The sequence below is a fragment of the Diorhabda sublineata genome, chromosome 8 (genome assembly GCF_026230105.1).
Source record: "Diorhabda sublineata isolate icDioSubl1.1 chromosome 8, icDioSubl1.1, whole genome shotgun sequence".
Taxonomy (NCBI): Eukaryota; Metazoa; Arthropoda; class Insecta; order Coleoptera; family Chrysomelidae; genus Diorhabda; species Diorhabda sublineata.
In genome coordinates, this window is record NC_079481.1 from 19,614,849 (window position 1) to 19,638,531 (window position 23,683).

The 23,683-nt window shown below is 31.2% G+C and overlaps 1 protein-coding gene across 1 annotated transcript in view; it reads right to left on the reverse strand.

The window, feature by feature from the left end:
• LOC130447781 (alpha-tocopherol transfer protein-like) overlaps positions 1-23,115 on the reverse strand; it is a 113,105-nt gene extending 89,990 nt beyond the window's left edge. The window contains exons 1-2 of the mRNA XM_056784787.1: positions 22,863-23,115; positions 3,466-3,657 (exon numbers count right to left, since the gene is read on the reverse strand). Of these exons, the coding sequence (XP_056640765.1) occupies positions 3,466-3,657; positions 22,863-22,954 (284 nt within the window). The 5' untranslated portion in view covers positions 22,955-23,115. The remainder of the gene's footprint in view (positions 1-3,465; positions 3,658-22,862) is intronic.
• Positions 23,116-23,683: the final 568 nt, after the last annotated feature.

Sequence of the window (23,683 nt, forward strand, 5' to 3'; positions counted from 1 at the left end):
TTGGATTACTAGAGCACCCCCCTCACTCACCAGATTTGGCTCCGTCCGACTATCTTTTTCCTCAACTGAAAAAAAGTCGTAAATTTTCTTCCAACGAGAAGGTAATAAAAGCTGTGGGGGTCTGGTTTGCAGTGCAAGAGGAAACATTTTTTTTGAAAGATCTAGAGACGTTGCAGGTTCGCTGTCCCCTTTACTGGAGGCCGACGATGGTGTTTCTATGCTGCTTCCACCACTTCTTATTGTTACTTCGCTACTGTCATTTCGCATTAAGTTTATTTTAAATTCAATTTTTCTCAGGAAATAGTCTGCCAAAATGCCCTCTCGTGCATGTCAAATTATCTCATAATTTCCTCTCGTGCGCATTCGCGCACTCGAGAAAATTAAATTATCGACAATTTGACATGCACTCGGGACATTAATATTGATTATTCTTCAATAATTTATGTGCTAATACAAATCTCATAACAAGGTCTAGTGTCAGTAAGTTAGTAAAAATTTTAACGAAACTGGTACAGTAAAATATTTATCCAAATCATTATGCAAAAAACCTACAACAAATGAGACAAATCTTTAAATGTTTGTGTCATGTTAGAAGTAGATTCACATTTGTGAAATAGAAAAATTACGAATTTTAGAAAACATACAGTACAGGCGATTACAGCAGATGCGATTTTTAAAACTGCATTTTGTAACATCCCTGACTGCGAAGCTCTTCTTATCTCTGTGTGAAAGATAGGATAGCTTTCAAACCTGAATATTAGCAGATTTTGTTTTATAAACGATTTTTTTTTAAGTGACCCCCAGGAAATACTATAAAGTATATCAAAATCGATATGCTCGTCTATCTGGACAGAGAAAGAATTTTTTGTTGGTGGTGCATAAGATTACATTAGAAGTGTATGTCGCAATCATGTAGTATTTTGGAAAGCTTTATTCTTCATAAGAAGTTGCATTCAGTGAAAAGGAAGATTTATTAGAAATAATATGTCACTAGTAACTGAGGGACAGAATACAAATGATTTGTTCTTTCGATACAGCATAATGGTGAAATTTAATAATTTCAATTAATCGAAATCTCACTGAAGAAAATAGTCCTCTATAAATCGAAAAACTTGCTCCAGGGCTGATATTTCACCAAAATCTTATTTTATCACAACTGTGTCCAGGAAAGGATCTAACTTCGGCAACTACGTATAAAGTGATTTGAAAATTCATATATTTGGGATCAGTTTGTAAGCAGACAATCAGTTCAAAAATTATTTTTGGAATGTTAGTGGAGGAGTAATTGCTCACAAAAATTGGTATTGCTTTATAGTGTACATTTAGTCACTAAAGATTTGTGTTTATACTTTTACAGAATTCAATAGACACGAAACTGTGTACTAATGACCACATCGAGATCGCTCTTTGAATCATTTTCAAAATGCTACTTTTTCTGATGTTACATAGCACGCAGTTAAATATCATTAAATCAGTTTTTAAAACGTAAAATGTTTTGGTCGTGTAATGAATAGTGATTTAAGACAATTGGACTGTAAAGTTATTGAGAGTTGAAGGTATATATCAGGGATGGGGAAACTACGAACCGCGGGCCGTCTCCGGCCCGCAAAGCGTTGAAATCCGGCCCGCGACCATCAAACAAAAATCAAGTACAGCTTTCTTATTATCAGAAATAACATTCTCTTTCTTTCTCACATGTGTGAGCGCGGACGGGGATATGAGCGAAAACCGAAAATGAAGCTCGAGTAGATGCGTCTGTCGTCGAACGCGCTACTCAATTGGACACCAGCAAATTGGACCCGTCTTTATCAAGGACACAATACCTAAATATAGTTGCCCATGCCCAGAAAATAATGGCTACGTCTGGTACAAGCTATTTGTGCGAACAAACGTTTTCAGTAATGAAACTAAGCAAAAATTGTCTTCGTAATAGGCTTTCGGATGACCTCCTTTTTCCATTGTTAACAATTCAGCATCACAAATGGAACCGGCTTATGATGAAGTCAAGCAGAAACAAAAACAGTTCAACATGTCACATGTTCCCACAAAGAGCAGTGCTTATCAACCTTTTACTTCGCAGCTAACTTGAGTTAAATTAATTGCAATTAAAAATATTATTTTTTAATATTGCACAATAAATTAGTGTTTCAGAAAAATTAAAATAATATTTCTATTTTAGTAAATAATGTAATGCTACTTGGCCCGCCATATATTTCGTTAACAAAAATTAGCACGCGAAGAAAAAAGTTTCCCCATCCCTGGTATATATGATAAGTACATAAGCATCCTTTTGTTGATAGATAACATTAGAAGATAAATCAACGAAATTTAGGCATATTGGTGGAAATTATTAAATATATAATTTGCTTAGGTTCTAGCAAAGTTGTACTATGACAAGACAATTTTTTGTTTTGTATTCTTAACAATTCAATACAGAAATATTAATTGAAAAAAGGTATGTGCTTAGGTTTAAATGTTATCTATTCTCTTCGATTCAAAGATTGCGTTTTAGAACAAAAAAGAAGACTAATTTTCATAAATGAAAGAAATATAATTTCTCTTCTCATCGATAACTATGTTGAATTAGTTCCGTCCACTATGGCAGTTATGTGTGTAAGGAGGCCAGCCAACAAATTTCTCTTTCTTAATAACCAGTTACCTATGCACTGGTACGAGTTAACTGAAAGATGGTATAATCATTTCTTATTTCAATTACATTATATAATATCGAAAAGTGGCATAATCAACACATAATTTCCCTATTATTTTTTCCAACAATTTATAATTGGTATTTATAACATTTAAAAATTATATTATTTACCCTTTAACATGTTGTAAGCTGATTGAGGAAGTGAACATTAATATCTGCGTATTTTTCATATAATAAAAAATATAAACTTTCCATAGTAAAATTAAGCCTTCATAGATTTGTCTAGATAAAATTAATATTCGCAAAAATAAATGTCAGGCATTAAAGAAAATCACTTTGCATTTGACTCTCACGAATAATTAGAAGAAAAAGAGATCCACAAAGAATTTCTAAATCTTATTATTCATGAGTACGTCACAGAGCTACTTGTTGAAAGAATTGAAAAAGCTCCCAGAGCTTGGGAGGCAGAAGCTAAGGAAGTTGGGATCCCAACAGTGCTGGTGTTAGAACGCAAGAAAGTGAAAAAGATATTTTTTGTAAGATTTTAAATGAAACAAGTTCATGTTTATATCGTCCATAATTATGAGCAAATATGAGATAGACAAATATTCACCTCCGTATGCATAGTAAAACAATTATGTTCATGAGCTAAAATTCCTTAATATACATATATAAGTATAAAAAGAGATAAATATTAAGTTTTCTAGGTTTATTACTACCTAGTAAAATAATATTCCACACCTATGAGTAAATATACGAATTATCATAAGCAGCTCTGTTTATTTGATATGTTAATTTTTGAAATCTGTACTTACCCCAAGCTTCTTACATGTTTTATTCTTGGATCCTCAGTATTTCTGTTACCAAAGATTTCTGGATGGTTGGTCCTAATGGAAAAGTAATGTTCGATGGCACTTTTTGCTCTCTCAATCGAAAAGTGACAAGAAAAAAGAAAGACGTAAATATAGTCATTGGTAATTTCTGGCAAGTGTGGTTGCGTTAGTAGCCTGCAAAAAAGGGAATATTAATAAGTGACGCAGTCAAGTCGCCAAAAATTTTAGTAAGTAATTTTCCTGCTCGAAATCCTTGACAGTCCTGTCAAATCACGAAATTGTTTATGTATTTTTTAAATAATTTATTCTAATTCGTAATCCTTACTAAATATTATAAATGTGAAAACGTGGATGTTTGTTACGTTTTCACGCAAAAACTACTTGAAACATCATGAAACTTTGTACACGTATTAAGGAGGTACTAGAAGTAACAGTATACTTTTTATTACAAAAATTTAAAAAAAAATTGGTCAACAAATATCGACATTTCGCTACTTCAGCGCCATCTAAAATACAGTAATGAAGTTCAAACCCCCAATTCTATTGACCATAGTTTCAGCTGTTTGAAATTTTTGTGGTTAGGTACCATTGTTATTTTCAACGGTCCCTGAAAGCGTATGTCTAAAAAATGCCTTGGAAGCGTAAATATTCATAATCTAAAAATTCATCCCGGGCCAGTGCAGCAAAAGTCAAGAGTCAAGAATCTTCGGTTCATGCAAAGCTGAAAAGACAACAGCAAGCAAGGCGACAAAGTGATTTGAGAGCTGCTGAAACACCTCTTTAGACTCAACGTCATTTAGAAAGACTTGGTCCGCAGCGGGTAGGTAGAAGAGCGATAGAAACGCCAGAACAATCACAGGCTAGGAGAATTGTTCGAGCAAAAATAGATACCACGCGACCTCGAAATTTCATGTGTAAGGAGTGGTCCGTATTTAATGATAATGGATTTCAATATGACCCTACAATGGAATATCAGAATCATCCTCTAATTGGCTCAATGAATAAAAAATGTCAATAATAATGAAATTGCTCGAGAGCTAGATTATGATTTCATAGGACTACAACGTCAAGTGATAGAATTAGTTCCTCAATTATTTCCAAAGGAAAATTATGTTTTCCATCAAGTTTTACGTAGAATAGACTCCGGCAATGGTGGACTCTTCTTTCTCGACGCACCAGGAGGAACCTTTTTATGCGCGTTCTAATGAAGGTAAATTATAAGGGGTGTGTCATTTAAAAAAATGAGATTTTGTTATATACAAAATTCGAAACTCATACAGTGAAAAAATACTCCAGTATGATTCTAGACTAAAAAATCTCAAAAATTGTATAAACCTAGGTTTTGTGTTTAAAAATTCATTTTGCAATTGATGCCAGCAAGCCTCATTATCATTTTGCGGAATTTACCAAATGTTATGATTTTTCAATAAAAATTCATATAACCTCAAATATTTCCTAAACTGTGCATAAATCAAATTTGTCGATCTCATGAAAGTTACCTTTGTTTTTACCACTAATCAAAAAACACAATAAAATAGAGTTGATGTCAACACTGAAGAATTGTGACACCCTGTTTAACCTAACCAATTTTAAGTTATCAGGTAAGCACGGTCTCATATACAGGTCTGAAAACCCAGCTCAATTTCTATATAACGGGTTAGTTCTCTAGATGTTGAGATTCTAAACGTTTGGAATAGTTATGGCGCAACGCTACTATCTAAATATGGACATGTAAGACTGTGGGGTATAGTTGAGATGAAAATTTTGACATAAAGCAAAGTGTCTTTAAAAATACCAGATGGTTAAACCGTGTGCGGAAACATTGAACAATATAAAATGTGTAGAGCCGCATTGTTGAGCTAAAATAAACTCAATTTGCATGTGAGGAGCATTTCGACGAAATATATATTCTGTGAAAATGAAAAAACATTTCTAGAATGGCAGGGTGCATCATTGCTAAGGTAAGTTTATTTATTTCAATTGTTTTTAAATCTAATGCACTTCAAAACTCATATAATGTTTCATATGCATTGATATATTTCAATAAATTGAATGTTTATTTTGGCTAAGTATGCGATACTCGGCCTCTGTTGAACACTTTATAACACCCCACTCTTCTGAACTTACAGCAGTAAGGAAAACAGGGAACTATTACTCAAATACTTTCATTGAATTTTCTCAAGACGGACTCATTCATTTCAGAAAGTAGGTAATGTACCCATATTGTGAGCATTTGCTACATTTTAATCACTTGGCCTCAATTGTATTCACAAAATTAAATTTTAAGTAGAATGAGGAGCAAGTTCCAGAAAATGAATGTGAATAAATTTATCACAAATATTCTATTGATAAAAATTAGTATCTCAACTACTGTATTATTTTCCAGGTAATACTTTGAAAACCAAATTGATGAACTGGGCAAAATCATAAAAATATTTTGTGAGGGTTCGAGTGCAATGTATCTTGGAAGAATCGAAACTACAACATCAGCAAGAAAAATATGATCTAGAGTTGAAACACAATCAAGACAAATATGAACAAAAATTAAAACATGAAGAAGAGAAGAGGGCCATAAAACTGAAATTAAATTAAATATTTCTACAGTTCATATCCATGATTCGCAAAGTAGTCCAGGTGTTCCATGTTAGGTGTCACAAAAATGGGGTTCACAATCATAAGGAGAGCTTCGTGACTATTTATTTGGTTTTGATATTGAAGAACTGAAATGTTGGCTTGACTTCTCCTATAAATATGATAATATTTTAAGAAGCTCAGCGACTGTGAAATCTTGCATATTCCATATTCAGTACAGTTTCATAGAAAGATCTAAACCTTTTTTTCAAAATTTGAGAATTGGTAGTAATGTGGGGGTCCACCGGATCCAATAAAATTTTGAAAGTGGTCTGTGAAGCCAAAAAGTTTGGGAGCCAATCGCTTATATATCAAAACATTCCTATAGTAAATATACAGATAAATGATTTATTTTCACAATATTATATTATTCCATTAATCTTGATGAAGTGGACTGACAAGTGCTATAAATATATAACACAAGAGTGAATTTTTCAATGATTCTTACAAATTATGACTTCATGCATGGAATACAACACAGAAATGCTTACAATAAGCCTTGAAAATATTATGTTATTCAATTATATCTAACTAAATTTTGTCCATCAAAGCTAGTTATGTATATTTTATACTTCTGAATCAATATGGCTGTTAACTTCTTCGATAGTTGCTGCTATATTTTCATCTATAGGAATTTCAGGCTCCTGTCTGCGTCATATCAAAACTTTTGTCATTATTTTTTCCAGGAAATAATATTTGTACGTAAGTTGAATCTACTTTACTTATACACCTAGGAAAAGAAGTTATACTGTAATTTATTTCTTGAATCTTTTGCGGCTGCACTTCTGTCTTATGGATTTTACTCATATAAGGACGAATTCTTGCTAATAAAGTTAATACTTCCTCGATTAGGTACTCGGTTTGCAGTGGAATTATCAATATCTATAACAACATAAGTAATACACTTTTCGAGATTTTTCAGACTAACAGTTTCCATACCTTATTAACACCTGTGAAATGTCCTATTGCCTGTAGTGTTGAAATTGCATACATCTTACAGTTAAAAATTTATATTAGTAATTGCATGAATCCTGAAAAGATACGAGAGATTGAAATTTTCTAGAAATGTGGAATATACATCTTCCCATCTCTAGTGTTTTTATAGCTTCCCCTAATTCTTTGATAATAAATTGAACTATTTCTTTAGTTAATCAAAATCGAGCTATGACATTCTCCTCATTTTACAGGATGTTAATGCAAAGAAACTCGGGAGTTATAGTCATTTAAAGTTGCTAAATCAGAACCTATATTTAAGTATATTTTCTAAATTATACATCAGAGCATTATGAATTTTGAATCGATGATTACGTATGTCCATGTAGAATGTTTGACAGAATGAATAATTCTACACTAGTACCTGAAGACCAGGGACTCATGCCCAATTATCAACAATCCTTAACTATTACAGGGGTGACCTGCACAATCTAAAGATATCATAAATTAAGTAAATTATAATTAAAATAAGTGAAGTGACTCTTAGTAATATTTTTTTTAATTGAAGGAAAATGTCTAGAAAGAACTAAATAATAGCAAAGACAAAACTATTAAGAAAATTAATAACCTTATGTTGAAACAACAACCTATTGATACTGACATACCCGATAGAGTGAATGAAGTTTTATCTTTAGGTCCCAATTGTGCACAAAGAATTACTTGTGACAAATATCTTATTATGTAATATTGAATGCAACCCCAATTATCTAATTATCTAATCTAAATAACGAAATTCAAAATAAAAAAGTTTCTGATACGTGTAATATTAACACAATTTTAAAAATAATTTGAACAAAGAAAACAGTAATATCAATCTTCAGAATATAACTAAATCCAAAAGTAAAGTTTCACGTCAAAAAAATGAATCAAAGTTACGCTATAAATTAAAAGAAAATAGATGTCCCCCGAAATTATGAAAATCGAAAAATGGGAGTATCCAGCCATCATCAAGTACCTGTATTTAAAAGGATTCAGAGGTGAGCAGATATACGAAGATATGCTTAATACCCTTGGTGATCAATGTCCTTCGTATGCGACCGTGAAAAATTACCGATCGGGAAGGCCAGTTTCTGTGTCAGTCCCCGATGCAGTTCATTACATGATTTTATCAGACCGTCGAATTGGGCTAAAACAGATATTTGAAGCACTAAATATTTCATACGAACGCGTTCATTATATAGTTTACGTCAATTTGGACATGAGAAAGATTGCCTCAAAATGGATCCCCAAATGTTTGAGTGCTGACCAAAAGCGTGCAAGGATAGAAGCATCCCATTCGATCTGCGCTCGATTTGAAAACGATGTAGACTTCTTAAACCTATTTGTTATATGGATAAGCAACAATCGATGGAATGGCGAAACTCTGGTTCTCCAAGACCTAAGAAGTTTTGTGTCTAAAAATCTGCTGGAAAAGTTCTTGCTTCATTTTTTTTGAGATTGCCATGGAGTACACATGATTGATTTTTTCCTCAACTGAAAAAAAAATTTAAAAGGTCGTAAATTTTCTTCCAACGAGGAGGTAATAAAAGCTGTGTAGGTCTGGTTTGCAAAGCAATGATAGCACATGATCTTGAGGAAACTTACCTAAGCAAATCAAGCAAGAATAAAATATATTATTATCATTTGAGTGAAATTCATAGCTTTATTTAATACGCAAATTGTCAATGTCCAATCATATTTTAATAAAGACTGAAAGTAGTCGAAACGTCAAATTTTTATTTTTAAAAATTATAAAAAAAAACTAATTTTAAAACAGGAGAGACCTAAAATCTGATATAGAAAAATAAACTTTTATTATTAGGTCGTTGACTTCAAAATGAGGTAATTTAGCGTCCGTGAAATGATCCCACCCCGCTACCCTCGTTACAGACCTGTAAAATCGTGCACATAGGTATATATAAGAAAAATTCTTCATACTATAATCATAAATCCTTTCAGACCAGCCATCTTCCAATTTGGCAATAAAGGCAGTTTTCTGAATATCAGTTAATTGAGGGGGCATTAAGTACACTTTTACTTCAACTGAACTGAACTTCAACTGAATTATCATCTAAAAATTTTATTTCCGTGTATTTGATTACGATTCAAGAACTTTTGAATGTAGGTTGAAACATAAATTTTTACACACTCAATATTTCCAACTGATTTTAATACAAAAGCGGTCTAAAATAAAGACAAATCATCACGAAAAACATATGAAAAAGTCTAAGAAATGAAAAGTTGGAGAAAAGTATTTATTATTCGGCTAATTTTGCTTTATTTATTGTCTCTACGCCTCAAGCCACCAGGTTATCCTTCTGTTTCATGAAATTTTACTCTAAGAAACGTACTCCTAGTTAAAACAGGTAGTACGCAATTAATGAGTCGAGTTTTTTCCTGTGATTGTTCAACAACAATACAGCGTTCGTCTGACACAATGTTCCATAAACACATTATAGCACTAATAATTGTGATAATCAATTTCCGTGAATATCGCTGAATGCTGTCAGGTTGACTATTATTTAATAATTGTTAACGCATATAATGAACACATAATAATTAATTCACAATAAATATTGATAATTTTAGTTTGACATATATAAATACAGTTATACTGACCACTTTTAGTTGTGTAACAATTTTTAGGAACTGTAGTTTGAAAATAATAAATAGTAATCAATATAACTTTAATTAAAGTATATTATTGAACTATGTAACCAATTATAATAATGTTATTTTCCATGATTTTATACGTTTTTAACTACAAGGTCAAAATTTTTAATTTAATTAATTAAATTAACTGTAACGTTAACTGAAACCTGAATTTCGTATATATGATAAATTAATAATACTACCTTTGGTATATATCATGGAATATACTACCCTGTTTTATATCAATAGTTCGAGTTTGAGTGAAAGTGAATCCTTAGTGAGAAATAGTCTTGTGAAATTGTAATTTGGCTTGTTGGCTACAATTGTTCGAACGGTACGAATTGATTTTTAAGACAAATTGCATTTACCTTTCATAAAAGTAAATTATGATTTTCGGTTATCTCCCTTTTAGTTGAAGATATAGTCTGATGTTATAAAGTAGATCCTCATTATAAATAGACCATTATTCACCACTCATAAGAGAGTACATGTACTTGTCAATTCTTGTGTACAATACGCTTCTTCACCCTAATTGAAACAAAATGTTACCATGTGACAACAAATTACACTCAAACTTGTGAGTTCAGAAAGTGGTGCCAGGGAAACGACAAAAAACTTGACTATTTCTTCAAGAAGATTTGTAAGAATTAAATCCCAGTTAGAAAATGGAGAAAAAATTAATAAACTGGTATTGTGGAAAATTATCTAAATCAGAATATAGACAAACAGACTAGAAGACGATCAACACTGAGTAATAGACAAATATCTAGGAAACTTGATATTTCGCAACATCCGGAATGATAATTATGATTTCTATAGACGTGAAGATTTGCAAAAACAGTTATGGATTAATTCCATGTTTTATAAGAATTTTTCAAATAACGATATGTAAATTTTCATAATGATACAAACTTAAATTGCTATGATTATAGATGCACAAAACCATTAATGTTTGGAATAGAATAACAGATAAAAAATTATTGTCTCATTCTTGGTGGAAAACAATTTTAATGGTTTGGTGTATTTAAATTCTTTGCTTAATAGTAATATATTGGAGTTGGCTCGGTTATTTTCCAATTCCTGTAACTATTCGTAAGGTGAATTGGAACGTGTGGTTTCATCAGATAGCCCCAGCAATTACCCGACTTATATCCATTAGACTATTTTCTACAACATCAGTAAAATTTTATTTATAAAACAAAATCTATCAATAATCGAGAATTGAAATGTACCACAACCACATACATAAGAAAAAATAACCAGTTACTGTTCAGCTCTATAGCTCACGTATAGAACTGAACAGATAATATTTTGATTTAAGTTTTCTTCAATCACTAATTCGTTTATTGCTCAAATGTGGGCCTTTTCACATGATACAAACATTCAAAGATTTGTCTTCTGCTGATAAGTTTAATTTTTCTATTTATTCACTATTATTAGAATTTGTTATGAGATTTTTGGCAGAATAAGTGATTGAAAATTGTTAAGCTAGTTCAATTAATCACAACTATCTTAATACATTATTCTTTAGTCGGCGGAGATATACGATACGATTAATTGAATGGTATAAATTAAAACAGCATTTGTGTAATCTCAAAAGTAAATCACTAAGCGGTTATCAATAACATGAGATAATGAAGTAGAAATTAATATTTTCATCAAATTAGATTTCTGACGTAACATATGTGTAATAATGAAAGAAGTAAGTCTAAAAATTGGGAAACATGCAGTCCACAACTACATAAAAACAATTCTGCAATAAAATAGTCCAACGTTAAGTTTGTTATATTGTGTTTGATGCAGCCTAGAAAATGGTAAAATGAATATATCTGTAGCCCTGATGGTATAACCTTAAACAAGTCGCCTTATTTCGTACACTCCTATGAATATATATATATATATATATATATATATATATATATATATATATATATATATATATATATATATATATTAGGATCCCATATTCCGTGAAGAGTTCGCTACAAAGTACTCGACTTCTTGCATTGTGAATAATACGCAAAGCAGTAGAGTTAGAAGCCTTTGATTTCTGCTAGGGTCGCCCTATAGAGAGATACATTAAGCTATGACTGACTGACTATGACATCAACGCAAAGTAAAACGTACGCATAACGCATTACTGCCAGAGGATTGACATTCAAATATTAAGTTATTATGTTCTACATAGGAGCTTAATTTTTTTTCAGAATTTCAAATATTTTAGAAATTTCAGGTTTAATAGCTATGGGCCTATAGTTGTTAATGATATTTAAGTCGTTACTTTTAAACACTGGAATCATTTTAGATATTTTCATTCCCTGAGGCCAGTTTGTCTCGTTTATACATTTGTTATATATTGTTAATGGTCCAACCGACGAACTCGAAGGAACTTCAAATATTCATGAGTTTAAATTATATAATTCGAAACTTGGCTCAATTTGATAACTTTCAAAACTTTTCAAAATAGTTTCGGATATGTTTGCGAAGAATATATTCAATTCATGGTGGTTGACGTTCTGTTTTGATGTTTAGTGTTTCTTTCCTGGTTTACAATGTTCCGAATAGATTTACTCTTGTTTTTTGATTCACTGATATTTTGTTCATATGCATTCATTTTTGTTATTTTAAACGATCTACGGTAGTCTTTCGTCATTTGCAGTTCTCATACCAATCCAAGAGTGAGTTTTTAGTCTCAAAAGATAGACTTCCTTGCGCATTGCCTTAAGTTCCCTAGTAAACCCCATCAATTCTGTCTCAGAAATCAATGATACTAAAACTATTATTATTTTTCGCACATTAATGACCCATAGTATTTCGATATTACACTATTTGCAGTTTACAGGCATACTTATTGCCAGTGTAAAAGGTCTTGTAGTTACAGCTAAGAAAACCCTGACCCGAGCCTTTTGCCCACATACGAGTATTACCGACACTTGGTAGAGAATTTTTTTGGTATTATCAGGTAATTACTAAAAAAGCTGCGAATCAGCTTAAAGGAGCCCATTTCTCGGAAATAATTTGTTTAGTCGTGTTCAATAATATGTCATTAGCTACTTCATTTGTCATCTTTTTATGTGATTTTTTCCGCTCATTAAAAATTCTTTGATTTCATTCGATAATTTCGAATGCATTTTTGCCATTGTTATCTTGATCACCTCTATTATAAATGCTTTCTACCATTTCCCTCAAATTGACTACATTTTCTAAGTTATCTTCTTAGATATATTCATTTTCTCTGTTTCTCATGACTCTTTGTAAGTTTTCTCCCCTGTGTTTAGTTTTTCACAATATCACTAAAAAGTCTGCATCACCTGAACCTTTTATCTGCCTAGTATCAAACATAGCTTTATAGGGGCTTCTGCCGATTCCTCTATGAAATGATCTATTTTTTCTTAACTATAAATCTCATTCCCTCTCAATTCTTTAATCTTTCATGTTTTTATCGGTTTATACAAGTCACACCGCATAAAATATGTTGTGATTCTTTGCTTTCTGGCTATTTCGCATTACCCATAAAGCGATGACCTTCGTATATGTTCAACCTTTGTTGTCAAATCGTGTAGGGAGATTTCATAATTTACGCAGTTATAACTCTAGATAAAGGAAACATTATAGGAAAAATATTAAGCATTTATGAAGGATTTCAAATGCATAAAAATGAGAGATGTATTTGGAATAACAAACTCTATTACTAACCATACTAGAAAATTTTTACAACGGAAAATTGATAAAACACAAGTCGTTTCAGCCACAATTAATGCCCAAATTACACAGCTTAATCTTTTATTACCGAAGTGTTTTAAAAAAATTATATAAATGCTCTGTGATAAAGGGTTATTTGGAGTATGTATTAACTTATACCTTTCGGTGATCGATCTTTGTTTTATAAACGTTTATAATTCTATAGAACAGCTTTATTATTATTTTTTAAGAGCTTCAGGAAAAACGTTGAAGTAATTTCATAGGTCTACAAGTACCGTTTGACGCTTCTTTGTGCTTAAGGGATCTATAAGAAGTTTTATATCGCATATACAACTATTCTCCTAACCTTCAGAAGATTTGATGAGCATAGACGAATTATCGTAGTTATTAAAGTTTTCTCTTAAGCTACCGTGAAAGTTAATTATTGAACATTTTTACGACTCAGTAATGGCATCATGGTCAAAAATAGCATTTACTCAATCTTCTGAAATGTATTGATAAAGTGCCATTTAAAATTTCACTAATAATCAATATGGATGTATTAGTTTCACCCAAAAGTCAAAAGCAAGAGTTTTGGCCCATCTTATGCAATATTTTTAAGATATCACTTTTGATCTGTATTCATTTCTACATCCTCTTTTTGACGAGGCACATAATGTAATGGAAAATGGCTTAACACAAAAATCGGGTATTTTAATTACTAACATGATAGATTCTTAGATTTTAACCTATGTGTTGATTGTCTTATTCGTGTTGCGCTAAAATTTCGAGGTTATATTATTTTAATTGACAAACAAAATTACGTAACGCTGCCAATTTGGATGAAAGATCAGTACAGTTATCAATAAAATGAGTAGAATGTCATGTAATTGTGATATTGGCACTCATGTTGATTCTAGAACGACCGTATCTAAAAAAGATAGTATCATTTGAGTCTCCTTAACGAACTATTTTCTGAGAAAATAACTAAAATCATTAAATCAAAATTTTATAAGGTTGGTGATTTTGTTGTCCTCAATAACAATAACAATTCATGAACAATAATATTTATTCTTTAGACGACACGATGCACATTATAAAGAAAAAAAAAACAAAGTTTTCGACTATTATAGTATTCACCTTACATGCACCATTAAACAGCTTTCAAATCAACAACTCCAAATTCCAAATGATAAGTAAAAAGTTTAAAATAAAATTCTCCCTAACTTATTTTGATTACTGAGTAATGAGAATAGCAAAATAGTTTTACGGATGAGTAAAATCGTCCTAGTCAGTTGAATAAGAGCTGTTTAAATAATGTTCCTAGCTATTTTAAGCACCGTTCAAATTCCAAAAATTGTTAACGGTTTAATTGTGTTACTTGGGTGTCTTCTATACCTAAATATCAGAGCAAATAATAAACTCTCCCAACATGTTCAATAAATTCGATACACTTTATAATAAGAATCGTCAAGGTCCTCAAAATAGCCAATAACTGACATCAGTTGATTGTTCGAAAATTTTTGACCACCGAGCCATTTGTTCAAGTCTGGGAACAGAAAATAATCCGAGGGAGCTAAATCTGGCTAAAATGGTACATGAAGTACAAATGAAACTTTAATTCATTAATATTGGTTATTGCAATAACGGATGTGCGTGAACTAGTGCATTGTCTTCTTAGCCAAAAGCCATCGATTTTGCTTGATTTATTAGCTCAAACGTTGCAATAAGTTCGCAATATACTTGCCGTTGATGGTTTTTCCCTTTTCAATACAATTGATAAAAATTATCCAACGCATCCCAAAAATCAACGCCATAACCTTGCCTGCAAATGAAACGATCTTTGTCTCCTGTTCATTCCATTGTTTTGATTGTTTTTTGTTTCGGGAGTGAAGTTATGGACCTACATTTCATTTATGATTATAAAACGTCGCAAATATTCGCCTTCATTTCTGTGAAACATTGCCAAACACTCGATGGAAACATCTTCACGACGCTGTTTTTATTCCATTGTGAGCAAGCGCGGAAACCATCGTGCGTATAGCTTCCTCATGTTCAAATTTTCAGTTAATGCTTACTAGCTCGCGAACTTTCAGTCGGCGATGATCCAGTAGCACTTTGTGGATTTTCTTCAACATTTCTGGAGTCATCCCCTCATTTGGTCGACCACTGCGATGTTGGACCAATTCACTGAAAACGTTCATTATTGATGGCTACCAAACAAATACTAAACAACGTGGCGTCTTCAAACTTGAAACATATGCTGAATAGATTGTGTACTTTCTAATAGAGTGGTATTTTCGAAGCAACTACCGCGATTCCAGGTCAGACCAGTACTTCTGAGACCATCCTCGTAACTCAACGGAATTTAGGGAGATCTTAATCCGCAGCAAAATTTATTCTAACGTGATGAGTATGTCCCTACTAAACAATCAGCTTGTTTATTTCTATTGATTCAATTCAATGAATGAATGATCTTAGTAATGTCGAAAGCCATAAATTTTTAGGGTTTTCCAAGTTTTTTTGGTTTTTAGTAATCTTATCATATGGTTTCTTGTTAACACTAAGGAAGCTGATATTGTTCGTTATATTTGATCGATGAATTTATGTTATGAATACTTCTTGTCTTTCGCAAGCAAGTATAAGAATTTTTACCGAAAACTAATATCAAGTCCGATCAGATTTACATTCAGGTAATAACTGTGTTCAAACTCTAATAAATAACGCAAAGTATGAACAACAAGACAACAGGAAAACATTACGACACTTATTTATATTTGTTTCCAAATATTCCGGCTGAATAGTTTGCCTCAAATAATTGTAATTGCATAAATATTCCATTGCCATTTTCATGTGTTACTAAAGTAATCATGTTATTTTAAAATTTTAAATTTGTTTGTACGATTGATAATAACTATAATAAAATCCTCTCAATGTAAAGTAAATAGAATTATTTATTCTGGCATCTATGTTATAAGAAGTTCTCTTTTTCACAAATAATAAATGTTTAATGAGAATTAAAAAAAAACACAAATTATATTATTTTCTTATCGACACTTATTGAATTCTTAGAAATAAGAATTTTACGTACGTAATTATTCATTACTGCTACATAAACATATTTGCATGACACTATCAATAATTTTATTATGAAATATTTTCAACCTTGTAGTGCTTTTTGTATGATTTGATATTAAATACATACAGTGCTGCTAAAAAAGTATATCATCAGGTCAGCCATCTTCATATAATTATTATAGAAACACATAAATGGTTACATTATAACAAAAAAGAATAGATAAAATCAATATCTTGGAACTTTTGTATTTTGTCCAATTTTACATTGGTCTGATCTGATAACTCCTGAGATATTTTGCAGACAACAGAGTTTTACCCTATATAATTTCATTTCAATATCCATTATCTTGCAAGTAGCAGCATTTGAATTTTTTTTTTTTTGATAAAATTTCAATCTCCTTTACTGTAGAATGCTCCACATTATTTTGCAGTCTGGTGTACTAAGTAATGATATCGTATGAAAGAGTAATGAAACCGCATTGAAATCTCCTCGAATGTTAACAAGCAAAATAATCTCTAATAGAGCGATGAAAATCCGCAATTTTTCAAGAAAAGATAAAAAATTTCTGAAGAAAGCAAACATTATAGTTGATATTCTTAGGCACTGTATTATTGAACATTTATTTAAATAGTTTGTTGGTACTTTTTTATACTTTGATTTGGCACTTTAGGTTGCGGCTACTAAAATCCACTCACGTTTTCAAGTCTCGAATTAGATATATGAACTCCTCCAACTATTTCTCAAATCATATCTTTATATTTCAAATTAGACTAATCTATTCTATACATGTAATTCTAAGCATTAAAACAAAAGCTGCTTATGTTCAACTGATAAACCTGTTGTTTTATAACGTCCGTCACACAACTCTTGTATTCATTATATTTTTTTAAGCTTGTTTCTTGTTAATTATATCGTAATTGTCGTAATGGTGAAGGATATCAGCTATCGAATCACCTTATATTTTTGGGAGAAAGTGATTGTTCTGTGATATTCTGGTCGTATATTGCTTCATATTTCAATTGCCAGTATATCAAGCAGATTTTTTTTCCAAGATTTGGAAAAACAGACAACACTCATATATATATATATATATATATATATATATATATATATATATATATAAATAATATTAAATTATCCGCAGGTATATTGAAATTAAGTAATTCTGATCAATTAATCTAATAGATAATTGTATCGCTACCGTACCAGAGTAAAACATTGTGCATAATCTAAATATCTACATATTATCAATAAAATATAGAATTGATTAACTTGATTAACAATTAGATAAAAACAGAATGACTCTTATTGGTATTTATTGAACTTCTGTTCTGTTCTTTAATACATTCAAATATAACAATACGAAATTTCTAGAAACTGAATCAAATAATAGAAAGGAAATAGAAATCACTCAAATCAATTATAAACATAGAAATGGTGTACACTGTAACATGGAATAAGAAAAGCGTTATAAGCAAACTTACAGCTCTTTCGTTAAGTCCAGGTTTCATTAAAAAATTGAGAGAACCAATAATAAGGGAACATAACTTTAAATCGCTCTAATGAAGCCATAAGAAGCCTTTTTTTGGTTTCTTATATTATTAAAAATCAGAAATCTCTCAGATGACGGAAATATTTATTTTTACGAGGGTTGATATTGCTTTTAATGACACAAAGTTGAAGGAAAAATGACTACAAACTATGGAATGCTACAGTATGCATTCCACAATCAATCCGTAATAGAGAAATTAATTCACCTACTTGCTATATTGCTGCTTGTAAATCGGCTCGTTCAAATCCTCGAACGTAGCAAGTTGAATATTTAAATCATAGATATTTAAAAAACTTCTTTGCGCTAAAATAGCACACTTTCATTCGTCCTGGAAATAAAACAGTAGATCCTACCAATAATGATTTGTGTGCCGTACAGTACAGACCTGATGGAAAACCATACTACAATGAATTTTATTGATGATTGGGTAGTATTAGAAAAAAGACTAGGTTGAGAAAGTCACGAGGTTAAGGCTATAGTTCCTCTTTATAAAAATCTCCTGCCGATTAAAAAAAATAAATAAGACCATTTACAGCAACGGAAGGAAGTAATACCTGCGGACTATCATCTTTTTTATGACACCCTACCGTTTGAGAAGATTAATTTTTCGAAGTCTCTAAAACGTCTTGTTATTTTGGTTCAAACCCTTGTATATGGGCTATAAAGTTTATAATTTAATTTGGAGTAGAAATCATTGTAAACAAGTCATAATCAACTGTAATTATTGGTTAAGCAAAGATTGGTTCACTTATTTGTCGTATATCACTTCAAACAGGTTTTTCATCCCTTCTATAAAATTCTTCTTGCCGACTCTCCAATTTCCACAAACAACCAAATCAACACTTTTATTTATTATTCTATTATTGACAAACATGTTAAGCGGTCACGAACCAAAAACAAAAATTGGACAAGAACGCAATTTTAATTTGTGAACAAACATTTCTTAGTAACCATAGCGTTGGCGACGTTTGCCATTCCCACCAGCCTTGTAATTATTTGAATATTATTGAAATACATTTTGAAGTTCAATGTCATTTCAAAATCGCGTATTCTATTATCAAAATAGGGTAGCTCTACAATTGTTATTTATGTAACCAGTGTGTGGAAGTAGCCTTTTCTCGACGAAGATAAATATTGTCGTGAAAAGGTCTTTAGACCGCGCACTACTACGCACTCGAAAGTGTGTCTATAGTACGTACTTCACACACTGTAGTAGAAAAAAACATTGTATGACTTTTGTGTTAAAAATGGTTTCATTTTGTTCGTGAAATTGTTAAATTCGCTCCGCTCATTTCACTCACAAAATAAAATATCACTTTTAACACTCCGTCATTAATAACTATTTATGACAATTTTCCAATAATTTTAAATTCAACCTACGGGTCGGAGCTATCATAAATTAACCCACCCAGTCATATTAGCCTTGCATGAATTTCAAGCTAAAAATTCATAGGCGCGTGAAGGATACCACTGCAATGAATTCTTGGAATTTCCTCATTGATTGATAGCAAAAAGTATCTAATGGAAAAATATTGAAAATTCTGGAAGCTATGCCAACACCGATTCGAGAAGATGTATAATCGGTATCCGTCGCAATTCTCATTATCCTACACCTAGTTGCGTGTTTAAAGATATGGATAATCTTACTCCGGAGTCATAAATATATTTATAAAGCAAGTTATTTTTAGGAATGAACGGTTAAATTCAGATCCCGAGTTAGTATTATTGAGGAAAATACAGCTAACTTTTCACCGACTTTATCTCAGAAATGATAAATCTTATATAAAAAATAAAATTGTAGTATATAATCCTCAACCTTATCTACAGTCTGAACTATTTTCATCGTAAAACTAACCATTATACCAAAAACTCTAAAAAACTCAATTTTGTGAATTTGACTTTAAATAAAATTTTTCTTACACACATAATCAATGGAGACTTTTCAGGATTTTATTAAAGCGCCCTTAAATTTTCAGCTCAAGTCCATTTTTACCAGCGTATATAATGGTCTTAGCGGTGTTTGTAATTAAAAATTTGTAAAATCTAAAAATATACAAACTGTTTAATTATAAGCAGTTATGGAGTAACGGTGCAACCTTGTATACTTCTAATTGACTTATACAGATTGCTTGTATATTAGAAAAAAACTTATATTCGATATCAGCAAAATAACTTTTTGAACAGCCTATATAATAATCGTATTTTGTTTAATACAATTTTCCACAACAATTATAACAAAACGTCGGATCGAAGAGTGCTTTTTATCACTCTTCATATAATATGTTTGCCGAATAAAATTTTAAAGTGAAAGTAGGTTATTCTACGGACTCTCTCATGTAAAAGCTTTTTCAATTTTTGCTGTAAATTTTTTGTTACTAATTGAATTATTATATTTTTATTTATTGCAAATTGTATGACTTCATTGTACCTTTACCAGCACCTGCTATAGACTTTGTTCATTTAATATTTTTACGTCTGTCCACTAAGTATTTTCTCGATTACCATATGGCCAATCCAGCACTCATCTCTTACCAAATCAAGTCAATGATTTTTCGAAACCGTAACAATGAATCTTTCTCTCCTGTAGTCTCGTGATACTGCCATGAACAGCAAATGAAATATGTTGAATACGTGTATATATTTAAGTGAAAGTTAATTCAGCCCATCCAACCAAAATACGGAAAATATATAGGACCTTTCACCTTATTACGTATATATCTACAAATATGAACAGTTGCGTACAGTTGTTTACTTTTCTATATATTTGATGAAAGATTAGGAAAGTAAAAATAATAACCTAAACATTCTCAAACGAGCTGGGCAAATTAAATATTTTTTTTAGAAATTTACACAGACATTTTAGCCTGTAAACCATTTTTCAATTGTAACGTATATATCCGTTCTTATTATTAGTTGACATAGCCTATACATGTGGTAATTAACACTGGGACAGATTGGTATTTTGCGTATGGCATTAAATATTTTGGAATGAATTAATGCAAACAGGCCATATATCTGTCCGACATGCTTGAAAAGTATTGACGTAAATCGAAATTTCCTTGGAATAATTCGAGTTTCTTATAAATTTACGATTGCACTCTGTCCAGTTTTTTTGTTACTGTTGAAATTATGGAAAACTATCTTTATTGGATAAGTCTATTTAGTTGATTTCGTTCGTCATGCGAAATATAATCATAAAATCATACATAGACTAGAACACGAAACATGACATCAGTTGAAATATCTAAACTCCTGTATTATTTTTCAACTATAATGAAGCTTTACCCCTTGAACAACCTTCGAATAAAAAAGTCCAACCGACACTTTGATTTCTGCCAAATCAGTGTTTTGATATTTTGTTCTCGGTAAAATTTGGGGCATTGCAATTTTATATGTTGATTAGTGCAATTTACAATTACCATCAATATTTCTACGCAGAAAGATGGGCCTTGGTTTCTGATTCCGTTTCCAAGTTTTAACTGCTAGATTTAGATTTGATATTGATTAAAAAAAATTATTATTTTTCTTTAATTATGAGAATATTCATAATCGTCAACGCCTTCAAAATAACTCTAAGTCAGCTAGCTCTCTTTCAACATGATCTACTTCTGATTGTTTCCAAATGTCTCAAAGAGAACAGACGCTCTTGTTATTTTTCTCGTTAAATGATGAAAAATTGTGGTTGATCAGTATATTATTCCAAGAAAGTGTACTTATTTTCGATGGAAACTATCAAAAACCCGGAAGATTAACAACTTGTCCAACAAAAATCACGTTCACTAATGTTGTAGAGTGCGAGTTCGCGATAATATGAATGATTTTTTTTTTCATCTAAACGTATGAATCGCATCATATTATATATATGGTCTTGAAGATCGATAATAATCAAAACAGAGTAGTAGATATACTTTTTACAAAGTTTGTAATAATTTAATGAAGTATTTTGGGGTGAAATTATAGATACTTACAGAGCTATTTCCTAATATACACTGTCGTTGACTGTGATGTCAACTGTTCAGGATACATTGAGAATTCCGACAGACAGCCCAAAGTTTCAAACCAGCGAAGGATAAATAAGGGCAATACAAAATATATTTCCAATTATTTTTTCAATATCTTATTGAGGTGAGAAGTCTTTTAAGGTGACGATAGTAGTAAAATTTTTGAATTTTTTTTTCTGCATACATTCCCCATTTTATATCAAACGTAAAGAAGCGATAGCAAAGCCCTATTGGTATCTAAGTTATAAAATCGCTTATCTTCATTATGGCATCCATAAAATTATATTTATAAGAAAAAACGTTACATTTCCGTATATATATCAAAAATACAAGTAAATTCGGTCGTGGAAGTTATATACTATCTATTTCATTGAAATCCTATCCCCCAGTTCCCACAAGATTGAAATTAACAAACTCCTAAATTGAAAATTCATAAATTCTAAGGTTAACGCAAACGATGAAGACCTCTACTTTCACCAAAGATGAAATAAATTATTATATACTTCCTGCAGGTTTTTTTTTTCATGTTTTCGATTTTTTTCGGGATAAAAGTATCTTGTATGTGTTAGTAATAAATTATCTTTATACAAAATTTTACTCAACTCCTACTGGCAGTTTTTACGTGATTACACACATCCAAACTTTCACATTTATGATATTAGCATCTAAGTTTATTTGAAATTATATAATACTGATTTTGTTCTTTTGGAAAAAATAGTGAATTCAGTCACATAATTATAGTAAGTGAAGCATACCACTTTGATGAAAGGTTTTTTGAATTAAAATTGTCAGAATTTCATTTTTAACTCACCAATTCCTAATTTTCTGTATCTCCTTAATTTTTCCTTGCGGTATTTCATCTAATCCATGGTAAAAGGGCTGAAGATTTGTTTTGGGTGCCATATCGAAAAAAAGTCACAGTAGTGAAATACAATAATGTTCAATAATGAGATTAAAACAGTTGTTTCGTACTGTAAACAGCGGTTTATTATGTCGGACTACTTATTTAGTTATTACTACTTTACGTATTCGCGCCGACTAAAGAAATTATCCATACTATACCTGGAAGACATTTACCTGTCAGCAGAAATTGAAAGTTGGTTCATCGGAGGGGCAGCCTAGTTTAGCGATATTTGAATGTACAGGTCCGGAATTTGTCAATCGATGCGTATCTATAATTTTGACACTAAATTGTATGAAAATGAAGAACAGTGGTTTACAGATCGATGAACTATAATTTATATAGACGATATTCTTACAAAGAGATGCTTAGCATATCGTAATTCCGCTCAAATAGTGTCATAAGTCAAAAAAACAAACTATCAAGTTTTCTAGCACCAATAGTACAATAAAACTGATGTACTGATTTTTTGAGTTATGACACTATTTGAGCGGAGGTGCGATATGGACAAAAAATATTAGAAGCTATAAAAGACCATCCACATTTACTAATAACTGGCCAATAACAAAATAGAAAAAATTTGGGAGAAGTTTAGTAAAAGAATGGTACAAGCAGAAGTAAAGTGTGGTGTAGAGAAAAAAAAACGAAAAACGTTAATGTTTCTAAATACTAAGAGAAAATATCAAATGCAGCGCATTGAAAAGATAGAGAAGGATTTTTCTCTCTCGCTT